This window comes from Pogona vitticeps, chromosome 3, assembly GCF_051106095.1.
Source record: "Pogona vitticeps strain Pit_001003342236 chromosome 3, PviZW2.1, whole genome shotgun sequence".
Lineage (NCBI taxonomy): Eukaryota > Metazoa > Chordata > Lepidosauria > Squamata > Agamidae > Pogona > Pogona vitticeps.
The window spans coordinates 251,898,933-251,925,554 of record NC_135785.1 but is presented as its reverse complement, the minus strand read 5'-3'; the positions used below and the strand labels follow the sequence as shown (position 1 = coordinate 251,925,554).

Here is a 26,622-nt window from a genome sequence, read left to right as displayed (position 1 = left end):
TAGGCGTAGGGGCTAAATCCAGCCTTCTGGGGGTCCCTGTCTGATTCTAGGGCCCCCAAATAGCAACACCCCTTCCCCATTATTGGAAGGGAGCACCAACTCATGCAGCAAGTGATCCAAATGAGAGTGACAGGCAGATGAAAACCAGGTGGGTTTCCCCTATTATACTGTCTATATACTGTACCTACATGCAAAGCGGCACTCTTACGCTTAATCCCTTCTTCTTTTTCTGAAGCCACTTCCTGATTCTTCTCGTTCTTCCCTTTTTGATAGGTAGATCTGCAAGTCTAGATGCTAACTTGTAGATTTTATATATAAGTTTAAGAATTTTTTTCTCCTGCCCTATCCCTAAATTCAACCCTGAATGCTCACTGGAAGGACAGATCCTGAAGCTGAGGCTCCAATACTTTGGCCATTTCATGAGAAGAGAAGACTCCCTGGAAAAGATCCTGATGTTGGGAAAGTGTGAGGGCAAGAGGAGAAGGGGACGACAGAGGATGAGATGGCTGGACAGTGTCATCGAAGTGACCAACATGAATTTGACCCAACTCTGGGAGGCAGTGGAAGACAGGAGGGCCTGGCTTGCTCTGGTCCATGGGGTCACGAAGAGTCGGGCACGACTAAACGACTAAACGAACGTGCATTACATTTCTTACTTATTTTTCTGCGGGTGAAACCATGTTACAGAAGGTTTATCGTGTGAAACAGGAATTCCCTAAACCTGAAAAATCTGTCAATGCATATTAACTTACTACTACTACTACTACTACTACTACTACTACTACTACTACTATTGTTATTGTTATTGTTATTGTTGTTGTTGTTGTTGTTGTTGTTGTTGTTGTTGTTATTGTTATTATTATTATTATTATTATTATTATTATTATTATTATTATTATTATTATTATTATTATTATTATTATTATTATTATTATTATTATTATTTGCTACCAGTCTGCAGAATGGTTAATCTCCTCAACAGTTACAATCTCAGCACTTGCCTGCTGCATTCCTCAAGGCTAAATCCCAAAGAATCCTGATTCTCACAACACTGGTAGCTTTTTAGCTTTTGTACATGTTTTCTTTATTCTAAAAGTTTGAATTGCCTCTCCTGAGGCTTACTCAGCATCAATAAATGCTTTAAACTAAACTGTGGGTTATCTTCTCTGAAATCAAATTTGCCCCATAGGCCTGAAAGTGGTTTATCACCCTTGTTTATCCAGCTGCACTGAATCCCACCCTTTTTTTCCCTCCAGTTTAAAGGGCTGCTTTCGGCTCTTGAAGCCCTGAAAGACTTAGAACTCATTCCTTAAACAGACCTGTGACTGGAACAGGGGAAATTCTTAACACATGTCAGCATCTGAGCGTCATAACAGGGTTCTCTCACCTCCAGGATTATGCATATTAAGTTGCTTTGTTTGGTGACTGATCTTTAGGCCTTAAGCACAGGATTTCTTTGAGGTCTGATTTCACTAATCTGGAAGGACTGCTTCAATTACCTGTCTGCCCTTTCAGCCTGCTTTCAGCTCTAATTATGGGCTGTCTCCAATATTTATTTTCTGAGCCAGGTTAACTAAAAGACTACCTTCTTGTGTATATTTATCCAGACTGTAAGGTTTGCTTTGGATATCCTGCTGTATGTGCATTTTCAAGCTAAGTGAGGTGGGCCAGGCAGGGTTGGCCCACAACATTTTGCTGCCTGAGGCAAAATAGCAAGTGGACTTCCCAAACACAAATCAAGCTGTGTTGTACTCAAAGGCATGTAGTAAATTCGGTTCATGATTGTATTCCAGCATTGAGCAGGCGGTTGGAAGTGATGGCCTTGTAGGCCCCTTCCAACTTCACTTGTCTATGATTCTAAGACTTTCTATGAGGCAAGAAAGTCCAGAAGCTTCTTTCCTTGTACCTGGCAGTAAAGGTACAATAACAACAAATAAAAGATTCATTTAATGGCAGCCCAAATCTGCTGCCTGAGGTGGTCACCTCATGGCATCATACGATAGTACCAGTCCTGCCATTCGGCTGCTAAGGAGAGGCATTTCTTGATGGTGGCTCTCTCTGGTTAGCAAAAACTGTAGATTACGCAGACAGTAGTTATGTCAAACGTCACCCGGCATTGTATTAGTACCTCCGTTTCACTGTGAAAGACCAGCGCTTTGACAATCTTCTAGACAAAATTCTAATATTGTTTTCCTATAGATGTTAAAGGCAAGGAGCATCTCAGGGGAAAAAAATGAAGGGACAACTTTTAATTTAGCATAAACATGACTGAAGACAAAATAATTTCCCTAAAAACCCCTGGTTTTGGAGACACCCACTTAACTAATTTTTGCTGCTATACATGTATTTCATTCTTCCATTGCATGGAGCTCCTTACTCAAAGTCCTTAAAATTTTCTAAAACAAAGATGTATGTGGTAGGGAAGACACAGTGGATTCACCTACACACCATGTCCCACGGTTACATCTGGATCAATGGGTCTATTCATACTCTGAAATTTGATGATATTCAGCTGATGCTTAAAAGGTCCTTCATTGCAATCTATTTTAAAACAAAGAGCTATTTTGTATCTCAGTGAATTGTCCCCAAAAGACTGGATGCCCTAGCCCTGTGCCAGAAAGATACGGGCCAGATCTTAAAGTGGAAGAATGGATAATTTTACATAGAAACAGAAGTGGGCAAAGTCCTTTTATCCATGCCAACAGGGCTATCAGGGAATCACATGCCATAACTATATAACAAGCGCTATGTTCTCGAGGGTAATTTTTGTTGTGCAGCGTTCCAGAAGGACCAAAAAAATCACTCATCAGACAAAAACAAATAAAGGCAAAGCAAAACATAATGAGAAAAAGAAACACAGTGGTGAACAAGATGCACATAATTCTCACACACAAAAAGGACTGGATCTACTCAAGGTTGGCAATAACATCATCTGATCACTGGAAAATGTATCAAAATGATTGGTGAGGAACACAAGACAAAGAGTAAGATAAATACTCTTCTGGTCATGCCTTCAACAAAGTTATTTGGCACCAATGTATTCGCGAAGTTATTTGGCACCGTTGAACACCATTATTGTAGATTTTGGGCTGTGGCTTTTAAGTGCCACCTGCTGGAGATGATGCTAAATTGAAATACTGTAATAAGAAGAGTCTAGCCGTGGAATGTAACCTGAAGGACCATCCAGTTTTGTGTTTGGTTCCCAGTTCTTATCAGTCAGAGGCCTCTGAGAAATTCAAAAACAGGATGGGAAGTGACAACCATTCCTTGTTTGCTTGTTCCTTTTCTTTAAAATCCATTTTCTGTTCATGAAGCTCTGGAAGATGGTAACGAAGGCACCACATTCATGCCATGTTCTGCATCAGGGGACAACCAGTTGAGACCCTCCAGGCGTTGTGGCATTTGCCATAATTCTTCATCACCGGGGACAGAGGAGCACCTTTCTGAGAAACAGACTGTTTTTGTTACATAAATTCATCCATCAAGAACCATGGAGTTCATAAAGAGCATTTGAGAGAAACAATCAGTCTCGCTGCCTCAGTTTCATATATCAGTGTGGAGAATCCGAATTCTCTGGAGCCTGTAAAATCTCCATGCAGAATAGATCTGTTGATTTAAAAACAAATCCTTTGCTTCAAGCTATGTATCAGTCTTGATTGGGATCTATCAAGAGTACAGGGTTTTTTTCGGTCTGTATCCTGTGGTGTCTTTAGAGAAAGAAGAGCCAAGAAGCTTTTCCCCTGCCATATGCTACACTAGAGAGTTCAAACGTTTCACATAAACGGTTACACTTTTGATGTATTCGCAAAGGGTTTCACGGCCGGGATCTAATGGTTGTTGTGGGTTTTTCGGGCTCTTTGGCCGTGTTCTGAAGAACACGGCCAAAAACCCTGAAAAACCCACAACAACCAGTTACACTTTTCTTTTTTTTTCTTAAACACTGTGGGCAGTTTTATTTGAATTCAGGAAAGCAGTTCTTAAACTGTCTGTATTTAAGGAACCTGCTTTCATGCTACCTTGTCTGTTGAAGAACTTCCTGCATTCCACCCATGACCTCCCCATATAGTGAAAGGCAATGTGGCGAATATTCAGGGGTTCCCTACCCAGGGTTGATTTCCTTCAAAATGGATAGGTTTGTTCTCCTTGCAGTCCAGGGGACTCTGAAGAGCCTCCTCCAGCACCAGAATTCAAAAGCATCAATTCTTCGGCGGTCTGCTTTCTTTATGGTCCAGCTCTCACTTCCATACATCGCTACTGGAAAAACCATAGCTTTGACTATGCAGACTTTCGTTGGCAAGGTGATGTCGCTGCTTTTTAATATGCTGTCTAGGTTTGTGCAATCTGAGGAAGAGGAGCCACTATTGTATAAAAGGGCATGTTGAGTGGTATCTGTAATCCAGAAGGGACTGTGTTCTGTGCTGTGGAACACAGATCTGTCCTTTCTCCAGGGAACAGAGACTTTGGAGCCATCAGACTGAAGGTTCAGAGAAATGACCTACTCACAAAACACCCTTTTGTTTTGGAGCTGTTCATTAGTCACATCCAAATGGAAACTCATTTGCAGAATTTCAATAAGGTTTTCAGCTGTGTGATGGAGTACCTTCTTTGCATGCTGAAAGCAAAGCTTCTAGTTTTTAAAAAATCTGGAGAGTAGGTGGAGCTGTAGATTCCAGAGTAAATTTGTGAGACTTAGATGCATTTTATTTCTTCATAACATGGAAGACGTGGTGGCGCTGCGGGCTAAACCCACAGAAGCCTGTGCTGCAGGGTCAGAATACCAGCAGTCATAAGATCAAATCCACGCGACAGAGTGAGCTCCTGCCACTTTGTCCCAGCTCCTCGCCAACCTAGCAATTCGAAAGCATGCAAATGCGAGTACAGTGGTGCCTTGCACAGCAAGGTTAATCTGTCCCGGATTAACACTCGCTGTGTGAAACATCGCTGAGCGGTAAGAAAAAAGCCATTGGAATGGATTAAACTTAGTTTAATGCGTTCCAATCGGCTGATTTACTCACCGTTCAGCGAAGTTTTTCAATGGCCGGCAGCCATTTTCGTGCCCTCCCCTCACTTAACGAGGGCGTGAAAACGCTGCATGCGGCCATTTCGGCTGTTCCGGCGGCCATTTTGTTGCCGCGGAACAGCTGATCGGCAGGTCGCTCTGCGATTTTCGCCCATTGGGGCCATCGCTCTGCGATTGCATTAGCGATCGAAAAAGCGTCACCGTAGAGCGAATTCATCGCTCTACGGTGCGCTCGTTCTGCGAGGCACCACTGTATATAAATAGGTACCACCTCGGTGGGAAGGTAAAATGGTGTTCCCTAGTCACGCTGGCCACATGACAACGGAAACTGTCTTTGAACAAGTGCTGGCTCTAGGGCTTGAAAAGCGGGATGAGCACTGCCCCCCTAGAGTCGGACACGACTGGACTAAAAATGTCAAGGGGTACCTTTACCTTTAACATGGAAGAGCTAGAAAGTCTTTTCCTGGAAAAGCCAGGATTTTAGCTGCAGAATAGCACTATTCATTGAGTGGCTACTTGATATTTATTTATGGTGGTCTTTGGCCCAGCAGCATATACGTCATGAAGTTCACTGGAGGGCTTAGATGTGTGACCTTCTCCAGAAATGGGAAAAGTTACATTTTTGTACAATAACTTCCAGAATCCCCCATGCACAATGGCCAGTAGCTATGTTTGATGGGGAGTTCTGGGAACTGTAGTTCAAAAATGTAACTATCATCCCATTCTTGTGGGAAACCAAGAAATCTTGCTAGTGCAAGGGAAATCTTGGTCAGGAATCACAGCGCGACAAGCCTGAAGAGGTTGCAGAGAATGAGAAATTTTTCACGTACTTAATAATAGCAATAACAATATGTTTTAATATTTACAGATTGAACATAATATTGATGGATGCCCAGATAAGCAACAAAGATAATTTACAAGAACACATCTCTAAAACCAGGTAAATGTTAACAAGTGGACTATACAATACATATAGCAAAGCATGCTTTGTACATTTCAGACATTAAAAAATGTCATTTGCTCCTTCAGGGACTCCTACAGTCTAGCATTTCACTATAAGCAGCATTTCACATTCTGGAAGATCTGGATTGTGTGTGAAAGAGAGAGAGTCTCTGTAAGTACAGCTGATCAAAAATTGGACAGTCACTTTAAAAAATAAATCCATTTTATAACATTTTAAACCCCTCATTTTTTGTTAACTACACAGAGCTTCTTTTTCTAGTTATACCTGGTTGTGTCACTAATTATTTTACTTCATTTCACAGTACTTGAAAACCTTGCAATTGATAAGAGAAGAGCATAAAACATTAAAAATTACCTGACAATGTAAGCAAAGGGTAACTAGAAAATATTATCTATCACCCACATATACATCACCATTACATACACATATGGGCATCGTCCACAATCTGTTGGTTTTGTCGCTTTTTGTCATGCCTTTGTTACCAATTATTTTCAAACAGCCTACAGACAGCTATATTAATTGTAACTTGTTGCATTCAATTTTATAAAGGTAGTTTATATTGCTTTTAACTTTTCCCTTCCAAGGTTCTGTAGCTGGTATGCAAGAACAGAGTTGTTGTTGTTGTTGTTGTTTAGTCGTTAAGTTGTGTCCGACTCTTCGTGACCCCATGGACAAGAGCATGCCAGGTCCTCCTGTCTTCCACTGCCTTCTGGAACAGAGTAAGAGGAACCAAAATGTCACCTACCAAACGTTTTGAAATCCAACTCCCATAAGCCCTTGACTCTATGGCCAACGATCAAGGATTGTGGGAATTGTTATCCAGAGCTTCTCAAGACTCACCAGGTTGGCTATTCCTCAAGTATAATAACTGTTCACAGTGTAGTAGAAGCTGCAAGATGGGCAGAAAGGCAACTGAGACTTCCTCCATCTCTTCCCTGTGTTGTCTCACAACACCACAAAGACCTTTTCTTTAGTCCATGGTTCCATCTGCCGGGGGAAGATGGGTCAGCAGCACATTCTGTAGGTGGGAGCTTGTCAAGGGGCTCTCCTCCATGAAATCTGGAATGTGCACTCACGCATGAACGTGTGCAGGGGCGCGCGCGCACACACACACACACACACACACACACACACACACACACACACACACACACACACAAGCTTGCTGATGGAATGGCAAAGACCTATGCTATCCTTCTAGCTGATGTAGTCGTATTTATTCACATAAGGTCCCCCTGCATTATAGGATTGTACCATGACAAAAAAATTTCCACCTTTGTGAGTTTTTGTGTGTGGAGAGAATCACAACCATGTATATTCGAATGCATTTCCCCCCTCTCTTCTTAAATGACTTTCCCATCTCCATTGCAAGCAACAATAAGTAGCAAGATACTTAATGTGTCAGATTTTTCAGCCAGCCTTGCATACACCACTTCCTCCTAGCTTTACAATAATTATCTTTATATATAGATACATAACTTTTTCCAGTTTTGGATTATTTCTGTAGTTATGAGCATTCACCACATCTCTTGTTCCTATAAATATATACAGCAATGCACACTATTCTGACTGTACACGTATGGGCCAACTGCTCCTTTCATTCTGTCTTCTTCATAGGCTGGTCACATTCCTCCAATATCAGTCTGCAAACAAGAAAAAGAGGGAAGTGCAAGTTATCATTTTTTCTTAAGAAGGTAATCAGCATTTTGACCAGAAAATTAAAAATCCTAAATTCTTCACAAGGTCAGTGTATTTAAGGACATTTTGTTGACAGACCTCTTCCAGATGCACCAATAGTGCACTTATTTGCAAACGAGCACAGGATATACCAAGATTCACATCCAAACTCCCTTTTTATAAACCACTTTCTTCTCATAAGAAAACTACTTTTCATGGGAAATCTGTAAAAAAAAAACTCTTTATGAAAAACTAAAAACCATTCCCCTGCTTGATTTTTCTGTTGGAGGCTTTGTTTTTGTTTATTTGGTAGCAAAGTGCAGAAGCCTCTGTGCTGCAAGGTCAGAAGACCAGCCGTCGTACGATTGAATCCACGCGACAGAGTGAGCACCCGTTGCTTCTCCCAGCTCCTTGCCAACCTAGCAGTTCGAAAGCATGTAAAATGCAAGAAGATAAATAGGTACCACCACAGTGGGAAGGTAATGGTGTTCTGTGTCTAGTAGCGCTGGCCGTGACCACAGAAACTGTCTATGGACAAACGCTGGCTCTGCGGCTTGGAAACGGGGATGAGCACTGGGCCCTAGAGTCGGACAAGACTGGACTAAATGTCAAGGGGAACTTTTACCTTTACTTTTATTAACTCTGGTTGCTCACATGAAATTTAGTACTGTAGGAGGTGCCATAGTGCTGAACTTCACTCTCCACCCCAGCCTGTCTGCACCACCTTTTCCAGGTGAGTGAAATGAAGTTGTCTGCAGGTGTGTGTTTTTCAGCTGAACTTCCAGAATCTTGCTTGGGAAATTCTTGGGAAAGGCTTGTACGTATCTCACCAAACTGCACATTCCCAGGATTCTATAGGAAGGATCCATGTATTCAAAGTGCTATAACTGTCTAGTTTAGATATATTTAGAACAGTGGTTCCCAGCTTTGGGTCTCCAGATGTTCTTGGACTAAAACTCCTGGAAACTTCACCACTAGCTGTGCTGGCCAGGATTTCCAGGAGCTGTGGAACATCTGGGAACCCGGGTTGGGAAGCACTGATTTAGAAGGTTGTGTTTTGGGCAAGGATGGGGAAAGCCTGCCGTTTTAGATGATTACCCCTTCAAGTTCTTTCTGTCTTCCCAATGATCAAAAAGGAGCAAATTAAATTTACCCCATTGCACCACACAGAAGCAATAAACAGAGCAGCAGTTTCCAAGATGAAAAGGAACCTTCTGCTCATTCTGCAAGAGTCATTCTTGACTTCCTGCCCAGTTGGTGTCATTGCTTTTCCCAACTCTGCTGAACCTCTGCTTCAAGTGCAGACCCCCGTGGTGTGCTGAGTACACAAGCCATCCCCTCACCTTTCTTTCCCTCAAGCATGAGCTGCATAAGAATCCGATGAGGCCCTTGACAACTTCGACGAGGCAGAGGACCACTTCAGCTGTACCAATAGCCAGGAGGAGGGAAAACAACACGATGTTCCAGAGGATGATGTTTTCTGGTTTTTTGCAAATGCTCCAGTTAGTCTGATTAAACAAATAATTGTTTCTGCAAAGAGAGAGGTTGACGTAAACTTTTGTTAGAACTTTTCATTTAGAAATACTTCATTGGTTAGATCTAAAGTATTGTCTCCAAGGTTGGGGGGGGGAGGGGGGAAGGCAAAGTCAAGGCTAAGTGCAGAGATAAATAGAGATGGGCAAGAATTTGGTCATCCCAGTTCATCCCAGTTCATAAAGGTGTCAGCAGAGGTGCTGCTGCTTCCCACCCTAGCCTCCTCTGGCTCAATCAGCCCCTCACCAGGCCCAGCGTACTTGCTTCCTGCACCTCCTCAACTGATCTTCCAGTCTTGGCAAGAGCTCAGGCTTCACTGCCCTGCCCTCTTGGCTGAGCTGCCACTCAGACAAAAGGGTGGGGCAGACATGTCTGTGCTCTTGCTTGTGACTGGGAGATTAGCCGAGGAGGTGGAGAAAGAAAGCAAGCTGAGTGTGGCGAGTCACTGAGGAGTTGGGGAGGGGAGCAGCAGCACCTGTGCTGTCGCCTTCATGAACCAGCACCAACTGGGATAAACTGGTTCGTTTCCCATCTCTAGAGATAACTCTTCTTAAGAAATGTATAGGCATTAGAGCTGTCATTGTATAATTAATGCTAAGTCCCAGAATCCCCCATCCAACATGGGTGTTGGCTGTGCTAGTAAAGGTAAAGGTTGCCCTTGACATTTAGTCCAGTCGTGTCCAACTCTAGGGCACGGTGCTCATCTCAATTTCCAAGCCATAGAGAGAGCATTTTTCCCGAAGACAGTTTCTGTGGTCACGTGGCCAGCACGACTAGACACAGAACACTGTTACCTTACCACCGAGGTAGGGGAATGTAGTAGTTGTAATCCAAAATAACTTTTTCAAGCTGCATCCCGAAGTAAGTAGACCTTTCCATCAAATACTCAAAAGTCTCTGTAGAATTACTTTTCACTTATTTCCCTACTTCTTGCCTCTCGGAGTTACAGCAGACGCCCTCCGTATGCACGCACACCCTTTTAGACTGGGATTATATGCCTTACTAGGTCTCTTCTTTTCCTAGAAACAGCGTGTGGACAGGGATGGCGGAAAGTTTTGTTCCAGTGTTCTTGTGCTAAAAAAAATTACCCATTTCTTCATAATCAGATTGGCAGAACTTGTGATTTAACAAATCTGAATCTGAGAGAAATGGGGGCAAACAGATTTGCTCACCAACAAACAGCACTTGGGATGTATAACACTAAAAAAAACACCTGAGTTTGATTCCTTGTTTGTCCAACTATGTTAGTACTGAATTAAGGTGGCCACCCCATTTTTCTGATAGGCTTCTCGGCTTTACTACCTATATGCCAAAGGAGCAACGTGGTCCTCTCCACGCTCTGTACAGATCTTAGCTGGTACACGAAGGGGAGAGTTGTAACTTAACTTAAATTTGCTATTTTCGGACAGGAAGAAGTCAAGGTTTTAAAAAATGTGATTGCCAGAAAAATAGATGTGGCAGATCTTCTTGTTCCTGGGCATGGAATATTGCCTGTAATACATATTGGGGTGGGGGTCGCTGGGAGTGTCAACACTTCCATCTCTTATTGACCAGTGCAGCTCATGTTGCACACACATTCATGCAGTGCCTTCCTGCTTTTGAAATTCTTAAAGAAGAATTCCCTACCTAGAATTTGGTGTCTAGAATCTACCATCTAATAACATTTAATTCATTATTTTCAGGCACTGATAAATTAAATAAACTTTGGTTGGACGAAGAAATTACTTCCATTAACTGGACAACATTCTTTTTTTCAAAATGTGTGCATATATTACAGTAGTTTTGATCTATATTTTAAAAGTGAAAATCGGTATCGTAAATTAGGAGAAAGCAGCAGGTAGCTCAGGACCACCTACCAAAATCCTCTGGTAGATTTGTGTGGAATTGGTTGTAGCTCACCAAAAGATTTTGACCCTCAGCTCCTAATAGCAACAGAGTCCCTCCCTCCCTCCCGCTTCTAAATGAGGCTATATAAATTGAAGAAAAACATGGGGTGAAATTCAGGAGCAATGGTTGTGTTGTAGGATTTAGTTCTAATGGTGAAAACATTAGCTTAATAATTTAAATATGTGATCTTCTGCCTCCTCTCAGCTACTGTTTTCCTCATGGCTTCTTCATTTGGTGGGTCTTGTAGTCAAAGTAGATCATGGAAGCTCAAAGTCTTCCTGCTTCTGTTCTAGGTAGATTCTTACTCTGTGAGCAAGGTCAGACATCACAGGCAAAGGATAATTCAGATTTAGTTGTTTGTGCCCATGTGTTGGCCTTGTGTGCTCCTTCCATGTCTTCTCCTCACCTCTTACACTCATAATTCCTCTTTCCCAATTTCTCTTATCATCATTGAAGAGGAGGCTGGTGGTCCTTCTATTAGTGGATCTGTCCAAGGTCCTGAATATATCCGAAGAATAATATTCTATATTTTGGATAGCTCTTATAAAGCTTCAGCTAAATCAAACACAACAGATTTACTACCCCTGACATCAGATACATCACTGTATGGTTAGCACAGGCCATAATTTGCCTCCACCAGAAGTCAGTCCAAATCAGAATGGGAAACAGCGATTCCCACTTCCAGTTTGGTGGCCAAGTGTAACGTCTCAAAGGGACATAATGACTGAAATCCAATAGTAAGTAACAACTAGAGCAAGCCTATTGAATCAGTGTTGTGTTAACACCTATGTGAGTCACACTGGTTCAATGGCTCTACTCTAGTTGCAACTTGCTACTGGATTTTAGCCATGTGTGAAATGCATGGTTGCCCATTGAGGGGGTAGATAGGAATATTTATTAATAAATATTTGTAACAGTTTCCATGTGATCAGAAATTGTGATCTGGGTTCCTTGTTGCGAAGAGTTCTTGATCAACAGAGGTTTCTACCTTCACTCAAATTAATGGGCACAGAAACCCACTTCAGACTTTTCTATTTGACATGAGAAGAACAGGGACTGAGAAGGTTTGGCTAGCAGGTACAGAGATGTTTTAGGCATCACTTGTGAATTTCCAGGGGCTTCTTCTGCCAGGGACATGAAGCAGGCATAGCAGTAGGTGGTTGTTTTTTGTTTTTTACCTTTATACTTAACCATAGGAGACTAAGGCATGGTCCAACAGTCAAATCACAGTGTGTCTGAAGTGGACCTATACAGGACCTATAAAATCTTTCAAACACGAAAACAAGAGACTCAGGTGGCCTCAAACCTTCCTGCAGAACTTGGTCAACCCCAAACATTTTGCTGCCTGTCAAAGGCTACTCCACACACAACCCAAAATCGCAGGTTTAACCAGGCAAATTTTTGCTATAAGTTATATTTTGCTCTATAACCTGCCCTGAGATCCTGTGATATAAATTGACAGCTGACTGACTGACTTTTGGCAGCTTTCTTAAACATGATCTCATCCAGATGCAGAAGAACAACCCAGAACTAAGAAAATGTGTTTCTGGAGACCAGGAATTATTGTATCCTTCCAAATTCATCACTACTTCAGGACATTTGACAGATATAGTTTCTCCTCTGGCTCATCATGCCCCTCCATCATAATTCTTTCAGCTGCTTTCAAGTAGTCTCAGAGTCCTGCTTGCTATAGTGCATGAGAAATGGGTGAACAAAAGATCTGGGGGTGTTGAGGGGTGTTGCCAGTTCTGTCTTTTCTGCTATTGGATCTATTTTACACAGATGTCAGAGTTGTGGGAAAGAGCCTCCATCATACTCACGCCAAAGTGTCATTCCGGAAAGGATAGACGTATACCTCATCACCAATATCACACAGAGGACCGCTAATTAACCCCAAGGATGAGATCGTCACGCAGTACAGTCCACCAGCAGCTCCAAGTGCAGCAAAGACCAGAGAGAGCATCATCTGAAAGACAAAAGAAACCTCAGAAGCAAACACACATTTGAGAGCTAGTGTGGTGCACAGTGTTTGACAGAGCCAGCGACTACCCTTAGGCAGAACCAGGCACCACATCAGCTGACAGGACAGTTCCTCCTGCTGGAGAGCACCCCACAACATCTGGTCTCTTATCTCATTGGCCAGCTTCGTATGCCTAATTCTGCCACCTACCACTGCTGTCCTCCTCTCCTTTGCTGTGTGGCAACAGCAGCTCCTTCTCTACTCCACTGGTTGAAATCCTGTTGCTTAGCATAGTATGTTGCCCTATATATACCCACTGAATCAGTGAGGAGTTGATGAGCTAACTCCTCCATAGGTACTATTGGTTTAAATGGGCCTACTTTAGTCACATGATCACTGCAGATGGTGACAGCAGCCACAAAATTAAAAGGCGCCTTTCTCTTGGGAGGGAAGTGATGGCAAACCTAGACAGCATCTTAAAAAGCAGAGACCTCACCTTGCTGACAAAGGTCCACATAGTCAAAGCTATGGTTTTTCCTGTGGTGATGTACGGAAGTGAGAGCTGGACCGTAAAGAAGGCTGACAGCTGAAGAACTGATGCTTTTGAATTGTGGTGCTGGAGGAGACTCTTGAGAGTCTCAAACCTATCCATTCTGAAGGAAATCAATCCTGAGTGCTCACTCGAAGGACAGATCCTGAAGCTGAGGCTGCAATACTTTGGTCATCTCATGAGAAAAGAAGACTCCCTGGAAAAGACCCTGATGTTGGGAAAGTGTGAAGGCAAGAGGAGAAGGGGACGACAGAGGATGAGATGGTTGGAAAGTGTCATCGAAGTGACCAACATGAATTTGACCAAACTCCAGGAGGCAGTGGAAGGTAGGAGGGCCTGATGTGCTCTTGTCCATGGGGTCACAAAGAGTTGGGCATGACTTAATGACTAAACAACAACAACTCTAGTCACAACTTACTACAGTATGCTAAAAGAAGCAACAACTAAAGTAGTGCCATTTGAATCAATGGAACGTATGGAGGAGCTGACTCACCACATCCCCACTGATTCAAGGGGCCTACTTTGGCGAGACTTACAATGCTGAGGGACAGGATTTCAACCACCGTCTTCCTTTCCTTTCCCATGCTTTCCCCCTTGATAGCTCTGACACTCTCTATTCTTCTATCTGTCTCTATTAAAAAGGGAAGCTGGTGAGGAGTACAATTTGATTAAGATATAGGTGACAGCTGTGTATGATAGTGGTGGAAAATCACGTGAAGGGGCTTCACTTGGTTTAATCATCCACTTGCCTCTCCTACCTAAGAGAGCTGTTGGGGCGATACAGGGGAAAAGAGGACAACTATGAATGATGCCTTGACTTCACTGGATGGGGCGTGGAATATTATTCCAAGACATAAATGAATAAATTAGTAGTAAAAATGTTTTGAGGTTTATGTGATTTGGGCAGAAAAATAAATTTGTTTGATTGATTGGTTGACTGATATATGCTGCCTTTCTCCTTTTAGGGTATTCAAGGGGCCTCACACTCAGTTAAAATAACTTTATAGGCACAGTTTTAAAATACAGTAAAATATAATATTAAAATTTAAAGAACAATGCTAAAAAAAGACAATTTACGAACTCATAAAAACATACTCAATTCAATTCAGTATACTGTACGTAGCATCCCATAAGGGCTGCTATTTGTCCAAGTCACTTAAAGGGCTGCATAAAAAGGAAGGGTTTTGCCTGAGGAAAGAGGAAATGGCCTCATGAGGGAGGACATTCCACAACCTAGGAGCCACAGCTGAGAAGGCTCTCTTCTCACATCAGCACCAACTGAACCTGTGTCAGGGATAGGACAGAGAGAAGGGCTTCCTCAGAAGAAGCCCACTGTGTCTATGCTCTTTATTGTTATAACATGTCACCTTGTTTCCGGTGTCTGGCAATTCTAATATGATTTTCAAGGTATATGAGATGATTAAGAAGTGGTTTACCTGTGGAAACCACCACCTCCCTCTTGCCCCATGGGTTTTCATGGCTGAACAGAGAACTAAACCCATGTCTCAGGTCGTTTTCCAACACTCTATATCAGGCTTGTCCAACCTACGGCCTGTGGGCCACATGCAGCCCAGGTCAGCTCGTAATGCGGCCCAGTGCAATTTTTTATTTTTAAAGAAATTCCAAAGTTTCAAGTTACACTGCCGGCGCTTGCAGCTGGAATGCTGGCACGTCACAACGGTAGGGGGGGAGAGAGGGAGGGAGGGAAGGAAGGAGAGGGAGGGGAGAGGGGGGCTGCGTGACTGCATTGCGCTGTCCCTGTCAATAGGTGGACCCACTCCAGTCCCCATAAAGCCACCGGAGTCGAAGCTGGCAGCCTCTGCTGTCTGAGATCGCAGCTGACGGCCCCCCATGCAGCCCAAACCAAATTTATGTGTGGCCCAAACCAAATTTTTATCTTCTAATGTGGCCCAGGGAAGGTGAAAGGTTGGACACCCCTGCTCTATATGCTACAGCGTTCTGATCTACCTCCACAAAAAATCAAACTAACTAATACTAATACAACTAATAAAAATGTAATGTGATTATTCGTCTTTTGGGTCACATTCCTCCTCCTGTAGTTCTTCTCCCTTGCGTGTGCCACCTCTGGGGAAATGGGCCTCAGCCCCTCTCTCTTCAAACCGAAATCTTTTCTTCTACCTGTTATGCTTTTATATCTTATTACCTCCTTATGTCCCACTTAAGGTGTTCTGCCCACCCTTCAATGAGATTGCTTCCCCTAGTTTATAAAAAAAATATCCAGAGGGCTACCCAAGCTAGTCTGTTGAGGCAAAAGCCAGGCCCCCACCTCCAATATTTTGTAGCCCCTGAAATGCTAACATGTTATTTGGTCTAAGCTTTAGTGAACTGCAGTCCATTTCTTCAGATGCAACCCAGTTTGCAAAGTGTTGCTTACCCCACATTTGTTAGAACAACGTCCTGCTCCACCTGCGCCCACCATCATAAAGGCTGGCAAGAAAACCTGTGAACAAAGCAATGTTAAATGATTATTGCAAATGCAGCCCTTTTAAAGGCTTTCAAAATATCCTGTGGGGTGGATTCTTGCCAAGGAACCATGATCTGTTATGTGCCATTAAGTAGGAACTGACTTATAGTGACCTTAAGAGGGCTTTTGAGGCAAGTGAAATATTTAAGGAGTGGTTATACCAGGGCTCCCTCCCCATAAGTGGCCAAGTGGAAATTCAAACCCAGGTCTCCTGAGTCCTAACCCTTAACTCTATCTACCACACCATACTGGATATCTACAAAAAGGCTACAAGATGTTTCATCTTGAAGGCTCCTAAAGAGTGGTAAGTTATAGGGATAATATACGGTTAAAGACAGCCAAGGCTAACCCAAGACACTTTGCCGTCAGAGGCAAAGGAAAATTCATTTCCCAGAAGCCATCTTGACTGGCAGTTGAGCTTCAACACCAGCAATGGGACAGGTTGAGCTCTCCATTATACCCAAAGGCAGTGAGCTAATTTTGGGGATGCAAGACAGGCTGTGTGACATGTGCAGTGGTATCTTCTGACAGAGGGAACTCAGGAAGAACAGTGGCAAGATTGCTGCTTCTCTTTTCCAAAGTCTGCTGCATCCAGCTATTTCCTCACTATGGGACCTGGAACTGATAGGAAACCACCTGTTGCCTATTGTTCGTACAATTGCTGTTACACAGTTGTGTATTCCAATAAGATTCTTGGCAGACTGAGATAAATGCCTCAGGTAGCAAATATTGAAAGGCAGTCATGGCAACTCACCCCCCACAACTCCCAGTTTTCTGTTATGAATAAGGTCTGGACTACACTGCCAGTAAGCTCTTATGTGTACTAGCCTGTTACTCTCATGTGTGGAGGATGATCCCCCAGGGCCAGTGCAGAAGTAAGATTTGACTTTGATGCATGTCAGCATCTATACATGTTATAGAGGAGAGGTGTGTCTTCAGTTATTTTGACTCAAAGAGCAAAATACTGTGCTTTCTTTATAAAATTCCAAAGTCTGGGAAGGCAATAATTATTTTTAGACAGCAGCTTCCAGATTCTGGAGGATTCTGCACACTGTCGTTCAAAAAAGTAACTTTTTACAGTATAATTCTCCTTGTTTTTTAGAGAAAGCTTGTGGTTTCTACTATTATATGCTATTTCTCTCTCTCTTTCTTCATACCCCTCCTTTCTCCTTGAAAAGGACCCAAGTACGTTTACAACACTGAGAGACAATATTCAAAGTTGAAAACAATGAGAATACAATGGTGGTTAACATCATTAAAAGATAATATTTGAAGCTAAGAACAATGAGTATAAAGAGGCAGCTTTATTGTGTTTCCTAAGTGCTTGCCTGTTGAGGATACCACACACTGAATGGTGCATCTTCCCAAAAATAATAAAATAAAATGACAATCAATTTTTTTAAAAAAGAGTAGAATTTAATGTAAGGGGGTGGGGAGACAATTTGATATATTCTTTTACAAATCCAATAATATATCCTGTTTCATCCTATGTTACAGAAATAAGACACTAAGTCCAAAAAGACTTGAAAAAGAACAAGAATGCCTTTACTCATCAGTCTGCAATATTTATTTACGTATTTATTTATTTAATTTATACCCCACCCATCTAGACTGAAGTCTACTAAATATGAAGCATTCTTCTAGATTGTATCAAGATTTTCTGGACATTGTGGCTGAAATCCAGTTTGCACAACTGCACTCATGAAAGGCTGATGGCATGATCATCAGAAGCCGGAATTAAAGACTTCCTCCTCTCATTCAGTGGCTTCCGTGGTTTCAAAACAATGAAAGGGATTACATCGGAACAATGGGACCTGTGGGACTGAAATAGGGAAAAGATTGCCTTCTGTCAATGACATCATCAGCCTTCTACAGGTATAGTTGTGCAAACAGGATTACAGCCAGTGTATTTATATTCACTAACACATTTTCTGTTCTTTCTAGTGATGTCCCCTCTTCTTTATGAATTAAGAGTTAAGAGTGGCACTCAAATCTTAAGAAATCTTTTCTAGGGTCCTACCATGTTTTCCCGAAAATAAGACAGGGTCTTATATTAATTTTTGCTCCACAAAAAAAACACATTAGGGCTGATTTTCAGGGGATGTTATATTTTTTTTTTCATCTACAACAATCTACATTTATTCAAATATAGTCATGTCATCTTTTTCTGGTTGCTGCACAATGCTGCACGATGGTGGAAGATGGGGTTTCACTTAACTGGGACTTAATTTTGGGGTAGAGCTTATATTACGAGCATCCTGCAAAATCATACCAGGGAATATTTTCAGGTTAGGTATAATTTTTGGGAAAACAGGGTAGGAGAGAAGCAATAAAGTATCTGCAGATACTTAACATCGACCTGGTAGTGTTACAGTGCAAACGGTCAAGGCTAGTTGCCGAAATAAAACACTGGTAATCTGTGGGCGCATGCCATTTACGGGGGAAGAACATCCTTTAATTGCAGTACCACACTGGGGGTCAATAACTACTTTCAAAGTGCTGTTGTCATTGTGAGATCGATGGACTCTCCTCCTCCCATACTGTTCCTTCTTGTCTATGTGTAACCACAGTCATCACGACCTTAGGCTATATCTCTTTAGAGCTTTCACATTCTGAATTAGATTACAATCCATGCTTCTTTCATGCTAATGCTTTTGTTTTAGGCATAGTTAGGTAATTTTAGAATGTCTACATAATGGTCTTAGCAACACTGCTTCTTTCACTTCAAACTACACCACTTTAACATTTGGGGCCCTTGTGCTCATCCTGGTGAATCAAAGGATGGATTTCTACCCCAGGTACCAATAAATTTTATGATTGGCCTCAGGCAGCTTTAAAAAAAGAGAAAGAAATTTTAAAAGCCTTTGTGATTGATCTGTTTTCTCTAAAACACTGGTTGGGCAACATGCGGCCTCCTCCCCCCGAGGAAGGGCGGACCTCCAACTATACCTCTGCCCTCCAGCATCTGTCCAATTTAGTAGCGTTTTGAGTGGTACTCAGTACTGTACTCTGCACCACCATATTTTAATGGCCACTAGAGGGCATGATTGGGCATCGTAAGGTTAAAAATTTAATTTTCTTAAGAAAAAAAAAATTGGGGTCATGGGTATTGTCCTCCAAGATCCAAGGAAAGTCGTTTTTTGGCCCCAGGATCTTTCAGTGCAACATGTACTAGTTACAAATGTTAACATTAGGCATTAAGGGAAATGTGCATTCACTATGATTAGCATGGTTTCCTAATTTGAGCCTTAGCCAGGAAACTTGCAAAATTAGCTGGCATTACTTTCCAGTTAGAACTCACAAATGATTGCATGCTAAATGCAAAATATATAGGTCACGAAAATCATGAGTTGTGACGAAGATATATCTTTCACTAAGAAGCAACAATCCTAAATATGCATTGTTTGCTGGCTAGTTTGTTTTGAAAAAATGTTTGCTTTTATACACACACACACACAGAGAGAGAGAGAGAGAGAGAGAGAGAGAGAGAGAGTTATCCGTGGTGTTAAATAGAGATGGGCACGAACTGGTTCATCCTGGTTCGTCCCAGTTCATGAAGGCAGCAGCCTTCTCTCCTTGCCTCCTCTGGCTCAAACAGCCACTCACCAGGCCCAGCTGGCTTGCTTTTCCCACCTCCTCAGCTAATCTCCCAGTCAAGAGCAAGAGCACAGACTTCTCTGCCCCGCCCCTTTGTCTGAGTGGGTGATCAGCCAAGAGGGCGGGGCAGAGAAGCCTGAGCTGTTGCCAAGACTGGAAGATCAGTTGAGGAGATGGAAAACACAAGCAAGCTGAGCCTGGTGAGTGGCTGACTGAGTGAGAGGAGGCAGGGAGGGGAGCAGTAGCACCTGTGCTGCTATCTTTACAAACTGGGACGAACCTGGAAAAACCAGTTGGTTCCCCTCTCTAGTGCTAAAGTCTTCCCCTAAAATATAGTTGCTTCTGTTGGAAATATGGCAACTTCATATGGTGCCTTTAAGAGGTTTTAGCTGAGAGGAACTTTTCTGGACTATCGGTCAACTCAGTAACAGTCAATTGTTCACTCTATACGACACAGTTCTTTTTCTTGCTTTTTTCCAGTCAGAGTTCAGTTAGTGTTCTATCAGTGTTAGTTATGGAGTCAGAAGTGAACAATTAGAGTGAAGGTAGCTATGTAACCAGTCAGTTAGTTACTAATGAAGCAAATTAACCAGTTAATCTTAGTGATGTAACAAGTAAACATTTCCACACAATACGTTTGTTTTTATATAAGAAGAAGTGTGAGTAAACTGAAACATTTTATTCTTTTTCGTTGCTATTGTATTGAAACAATAAGTGCCAGTTGAGGTGAACTAACAAATGCAGGATGGTCTACTGAGGGAGACTGTAGCTCAGTCTGCTTTGTAGGTTTGTGATCTAACCATTTCATCCTCTGTGTAATTAGAGGAAGTTTAATTTTTATTTGAATTAAACCTCCACTCAACTTTTCCTCACACCAACTCTGCCAGCCCCAACACTTAAGAAATTTATTTTAAATCAAAACTGAAACCCAGAATAGATTCACCAACCTTGTGACATTAGAGCCACCAGTCTTCAGTGATACAACAACCCTTTATTTGGTATAAAATTAATATTTTTTCCTTATGTAGATACCTTCCTAACAATATGTATTCTTTCCTTAAATAATTGCAAACCACTGAAACATGTATTATAATAATGACTTTTTCCCCCTTACCAATATCCCAGCTCCCAGAATGCCGTGGAAAAACCAGACCAAGTCAGTGATCCGCCGCGCTTCTAACACTTCTCCGTTGGGGAAGTAGAGAAGGAGATTGGAGATGATGGCGCAGACAGCAAGGGGGAGCAGAGCTATCCCCATGCATTTGGAGCAGCTGCACGTTGAGCACTTTCCTTGGCACATCATGGATATCTCTGTGTCTCCTTGGTAAGAAAACAGGCAGTAAAAAGAAAAGTTGTTATTTAGTCATTTAGTCGTGTCTGACTCTTCGTGACCCCATGGACCAGAGCACGCCAGGCCCTCCTGTCTTCCACTGCCTCCCGGAGTTGGATCAAATTCATGTTGGTCGCTTTGATGACACTGTCCAGCCATCTCATCCTCTGTCGTCCCCTTCTCCTCTTGCCTTCACACTTTCCTAACATAACCACACTGAAAGCTGTGTTGTTTCCTCCCATTACAGGGGGAAACAGGAATGGGAGTCAAAAGCAATCAGAAAATGCCAGAACACCACCTTTTGGCAGAGGAGTTGCTGTTATAATTAAAAAAAAAACCTATTAACTTGTACAAATGCAGGTGAGACCTTTATTAGACCACTTTAAAAAAATCAAGCCAACAAGTGATGGTTAGCTTTCAATGATAATTCATCTTCTTCTGGCTGTGCACCAAATTTCTTATCGGTCGTTGGGGCCAGGTTAGTTGCTATCAAGTGGAATGTAGAATATATTAAGTACCAGCCTTAGAGAAACCCAGAAACCTTTTGGAAATAAGATTTATATTAAACAAACAGGTGAAATTACCACCAAGGAATGAGGAAATACCCCAAATAAACTCCCATTTGGCAGGCACTGAGGCCGTATGTCACTCTGCGTTATTGATGTTCTTTTTTCAGGGACTGTTCCACTGGTCAATGGGCACTCTGAGGTCACATTGACTTTCTGCAACTCTGTGCAAACCTCCCTCTGTCTGTTACTGGATTATACGTTTTGCAACATCAGAGCTTAACGATGAAAGAAACACACTTACAAAAGAAGCGTTGAGGGAATTGGAACCAGGATCTTTCTTTCATGGGGCAGAAAAGATCCGTGTTGATGGAGGGTGTCTCAACCAATTTTTGGCGGTTCCCTTCCTTTCCTCCTTCTCTCCAATTCAGCAGGACCCTTCAGCTTCATTTTTTAAAAAAGAAGCTAGGAAAACTCTTGGGGAAACTGCTTCCATTAGCTCAGTGAAACATGTGTATCCATGGTGTGTAGGAGAGAGGTGGACAACAACACGGAGTTGAAAAGATGCCCACCTTCAACCCCCAAATTGTTGAGGGCGCAGCTGCCAAAGCTGCCACTGTTAAAATCCCACCAATTCTTTTGGGAAATTGTTTTTATGGGAAGCACAGTGTTTTGCAGGGAAACAGGAGTGGACTAAATCCCAAGAACCCCGTTTCTCAGCAGAATCAGCAGCAACGGTTTGGGACCGTTTCTTCAGATACCTGAAAAAGATGTCTATTATTTCACCTCTCAATCATGAAGACTGTTTTGAAGCCATGTCTGGTGCACAACATATCATATTAATTTGGGGGTTAGGTTCCATAACGTGTTCACTGCAGACACACAAAAGGAAACAGTAAGATCATGAATGTTTGTCCCCCTGGCTACATGCATGATAATCCAGTGTGTGAAAAAGAGGTATCTATGTGCAACTGTACCTATGTAGAGCTCTGCCACATGATCAAAACCCTAAGGCAATCAGGGCTCCTAGTCCTCTGGAGGCAACCTACACATGTACAGCTGTATGTGCATCCATGTCAAACACATGGATGTGGGGAGGTGTGGTCAAAAGATGTGATTCCACTTTCCTTGTGCGCAGTTGATACAGCATCGCTAATGGATCTCCAACAAGAGAAAGAGACCAAGAGAAAATGAATTAATTCCCCAAAAGAAGGACAAGAGAGGACATTCAGGAGATTCGGATTGAAAACTGAACACACTAATTTATACACATGGATGCACACTAAGAAATAATAGCAATAACAAAAATGATAACACATTCTCATAATTTGGAAATAATAACCATATCATATTTCTGTCTTAAATAGAAATGCCAAGATGGAAAAAAAACCTGTGTCTTTTTTGTTCTCAAGTGTTTGTTTTTTTTTTTTTTTTTTTTTGGTATGGGCAAATTCAAGAACCTTGTGTTTTCTTCTTAAGGTTCCTGATCTTTAAACTGTACTTGAACTGGATAACTCTTCAAACAGAGGATACCATTAAAGAGACGGCTGTTGTCTGGAGGACTGTACTCTGTGAAACAGGGCTGTGGCCACTGTAATATTCAGCATATGCATGGTTGAGTTGAGATGAGTTATGTGTACACCCTTGAATCTCCCTGTTGGCTTCAGTACCTAATTCAACGAACCATTTCCAGGTTTCACGTATACATTTTGTCCAGCATACCCGACAGAGCTTCGCCTGTCTTTGAACCACGATACCCATTAAGATTTAAAAAGGAAGTGACTTAATTATATTTCAGATGTACCCATATGTCATCACAAATTACACTTTGGTTTACCTGCTCTGGGCGATCTCTTAGTTTTTACTCTTTGTTGTCATCTGGATCTAGCATTCCCAGAATGAATTGTTATATATGTGGTTTTCTCTACCTTCAGCACCAAGGTCAGAGAGGCTATTAATGTATTGTCTGATCTGCAAAATTAGAGAAATTTACTTTTGACACTACAAATCCCAAAATCGCCCCACCATCCTGGTCACTGAGGATTCTGGGAGTTGTAATCCAAAAACTAACTAACTGCTCATTTATATCCTCAAAGTGGAAAACTCACACAGGGCATAAACCAGCAAGATTTTGAAGTGGAAAATCTGTTAGTCTGCTGCAGACCAAAGCACCTTTAAGACTTAACAAATATATTGTAACATGACCTTTGGCAGCTTATAGTTCACTTGCTCAGATGCATGAAATGTCATCCCATTTTTCAGGTATATGTGCAATATTTGAGAGAGAGAGACACAGTAGCAGCAGACTGTGGTTTCAGCACAGGGTGCCTTATGCGTAATGTGCAAATGGGACACATTGTGCCAGATGCAAGGTAACGTCCCCCACTGCCCATAGTAATGGTACATGTACTAAACCATTCTGGATAATGCTATACTGTATACATCTGATGAAGTGGTTGATAATTCATAAAACCCATAGAACAATAAATCTGTTTTAAGTGTTATACACAGGAGAACTTGACTGAATCTTGCACTTTTGTGCAAACCCCACTGAAATCAATGGGTGCAACACACAAGCATCATTATATCCCTGTACCGTTCCAACTACTTCAGTGCTTTCCTTACCCAGAAAAAAAGTTCAGATGGATTATGCAGTATGACTCTGACATACATCCTTTCATTTCAGCATTTTTGTTCAAGACAAACCATAGCTATATACTGCTCATTTTTATCTAAAGCACTTGAAAAGCAAGGTTGTCTAAAACGCTTCAGCGCAGAGTCACTTACCCTTTATGTGACAATCAAAACAACCAGGAGCAGCGCGCTCAGGAGAGTGAATTCAAAACAAAGTTCTTGTTGCCAGATCCAGCACAAATGTTCAGCTTTTTGGATTTAGAGAGTTGTTATTTCAAGCAAGCCAGTCAGCCAGCAAATAAAATGAGCAAACTGTTTTTTTTAAATCACACCATTAAGGAAGATAAAAAATACTCTACAATGTGACTGAGTTGTCTGTGTTTCGGTGTGTTTGCGTATGTTACCATGCACTATTGATTTATAAGGCACTGAAAACATTCTGTGTTCCACTGATCAATGACTGCTCCTAGTTATATTGATCCACACTGCCTTGTTTCTGTGCCTTTGCCTTTCAAAAAATAAAATATTATTTTAATTGCATCAGGAGGTGCTATACGTAGGGAAAGGAATATAAATATCTGGGAAACTGCACTATTAAAAAAACTACAGAAGGTATTTTCATTTGCTATAGTGAAAGAAAGAAAGAAAGAAAGAAAGAAAGAAAGAAAGAAAGAAAGAAAGAAAGAAAGAAAGAAAGAAAGAAAGAAAGAAAGAAAGAAAGAAAGAAAGAAAGAAAGAAAGAAAGAACAGGTTACTTAATGTCAGGGTAAATTAATCATTACTTTAGAAGGAATTGTCTGGAAGAGAACTGTTTATTAAGCATCCTGTAAGAATGATATAATTATTATTATGGATTCAAGAGGCTCATTGTAATTTGATTATAGTGGATTACGATGGTGGAGAAAAACGATTACCAATTTGTCAGCCTTGCTGAGGTAAGTGGGTGCTTTAGAAAAAAATTCTGCTTCATGTGTTCCTAATAGTTGCCTTCAGTAAGGGGTTGTTATTATTCTTGTTTAAAAGTTGCATCACATTAAGCCTGCCAAAATTCTCCCTAATCCTTAGTGTCTATGTAAGGCCACAACCCAGCCCCAAGTTAGAAGAGCATTAAGTGCATAGTTAATGTTAACAAGGAAAGAAAGTTAACAAGGCCAGGATCGGAGTGGGCTTTATTATTGTTGCTTTTATTTGTTGAATTCATGAAAAGTGATCCAAGTGACATAACATGGTTCCTCTATCTGCTTTTATTTTCACACCAGACCTATGCGAGGGGAGGAAAGTCGGTTAGCAAACAGAGTTTGGAAAAGTTACTTGTTGTGACGGCAAATATTAGAACTACAGGTGCCCAGTCTCCGAGTGCTTGAAAGGTTTTTACGGTTTTCCATGTCTCCTGATGATGACACAAATCTCAGGGTCAATGGTTTTATTTTTCTCTGTAAGGTGGTTTTAAAGCTTGGGCACTCATTGTTATCGATTCTCATTGGCACTTGAGCTCACAGGCTCAGTGCAAAAAATATCCTCCCGACACTCCTCTGAAACGTTGCCTGCCCTGCCTCTGTGACATCACAAGGGCCTCCTCTTAGGATCTTCTGCCTGGCCCTAGGTTTTATCCCTGAAATCTCAGAGAACTGGCTGCTGCTGATCTGGGGAGCCATCCAGCCATCCATTAACTTCCATGGTTCCCTGGATCCCAAACCAACCCCTTGCCCACTTTAACAGACTGGACTACAATGCAAGACCCCAATGAAGGCTCCTATTCCAGCTGGGTATTTTTCTATTCAGCTCAGGGTAGTAAAATCTGCACCCAACCTGTCTCTTTCCAGATTTGATGGCCCAGAAACCCCAGCATCCCCAGTCATCATCACTCTCACCATTTTTCTCTTCTGTTTGATTGCCCATTTAGTGAACTCTTGGGGCTTGTTCATGAAGACACACCATTGGATGCAAAGATCACACCAAATGACATATTGCACCTCAAAGCAATCCTATTCAGTCTTACCTGCCCAGTCCAAAAAAGCCAATGTAGACCAGTCCTGTCTTCTTTGCATTACTTCACTGTAATGCAACTTTAGGACAAAAACATTTTCAACAGTATGTAGTTAAAGTGAGGTCACATGACACACAATCCAAAAAAGGGAAAGGAAAGAAAGACATACACCACCAAACAGGATAACCTAAAAAGGGGAGATATTAATGTGCATGAAATTACATATGCTAATTTATATGTACAGACAAAAAATAAACATGGTTCTTATAATTTAAACAGAACTACAATACCCATCATTTTTGTGAAATCAGTTTGAAAACCAGGAGCATGTGGCAACTATAGCCATAAGAGGGAGCCCAAACTATGTAACAGCTGCAACAAAAGGAAAATGGCAGGGAATTTTAAAAGAGATTAGTTTGTATATACTAGCTGATTTGTTCTTTCAAAGTGCACTTTTCTGATGCCTTATTTGTTCAGGAAGCCATAACAAGA

General features: G+C 41.8%; 1 protein-coding gene and 2 long non-coding RNA genes across 3 annotated transcripts; 2 read left to right on the top strand and 1 right to left on the bottom strand.

The window, feature by feature from the left end:
* Positions 1-7,310, top strand: LOC140705584 (uncharacterized). The gene is made up of 3 exons (XR_012084971.2): positions 1-148; positions 5,889-5,960; positions 6,050-7,310. It is a non-coding gene; the product is annotated as an uncharacterized LOC140705584 (long non-coding RNA).
* Positions 7,311-7,472: 162 nt separating this feature from the next.
* On the bottom strand, positions 7,473-20,976 carry LOC110091269 (transmembrane 4 L6 family member 1). The gene is made up of 5 exons (XM_078390121.1): positions 20,788-20,976; positions 15,987-16,052; positions 12,902-13,047; positions 9,005-9,191; positions 7,473-7,627 (listed from the first exon to the last, which is right to left on the bottom strand). Exons 1-5 carry the CDS (start codon positions 20,974-20,976, stop codon positions 7,607-7,609), a joined length of 609 nt encoding a protein of 202 aa, XP_078246247.1. The 3' UTR covers positions 7,473-7,606.
* Positions 7,600-26,071, top strand: LOC144588082 (uncharacterized). Its single transcript, XR_013543419.1, has 3 exons — positions 7,600-7,678; positions 20,799-20,997; positions 21,251-26,071. It is a non-coding gene; the product is annotated as an uncharacterized LOC144588082 (long non-coding RNA).
* The last annotated feature ends 551 nt before the right edge of the window (positions 26,072-26,622 follow it).

Excerpts from the sequence above, each read along its gene's own strand:
- LOC110091269 (XM_078390121.1), bottom strand. The coding sequence starts at position 20,976 with ATGATGTGCCAAGGAAAGTGCTCAACGTGCAGCTGCTCCAAATGCATG. Across the intron at positions 16,053-20,787 it reads TTCTGGGAGCTGGGATATTG|GTTTTCTTGCCAGCCTTTAT; the intron begins GTAAGGGGGAAA and ends CTTTGTTCACAG. Across the intron at positions 7,628-9,004 it reads CATGCTTGAGGGAAAGAAAG|ACTGATATTGGAGGAATGTG; the intron begins GTGAGGGGATGG and ends TCTTGTTTGCAG.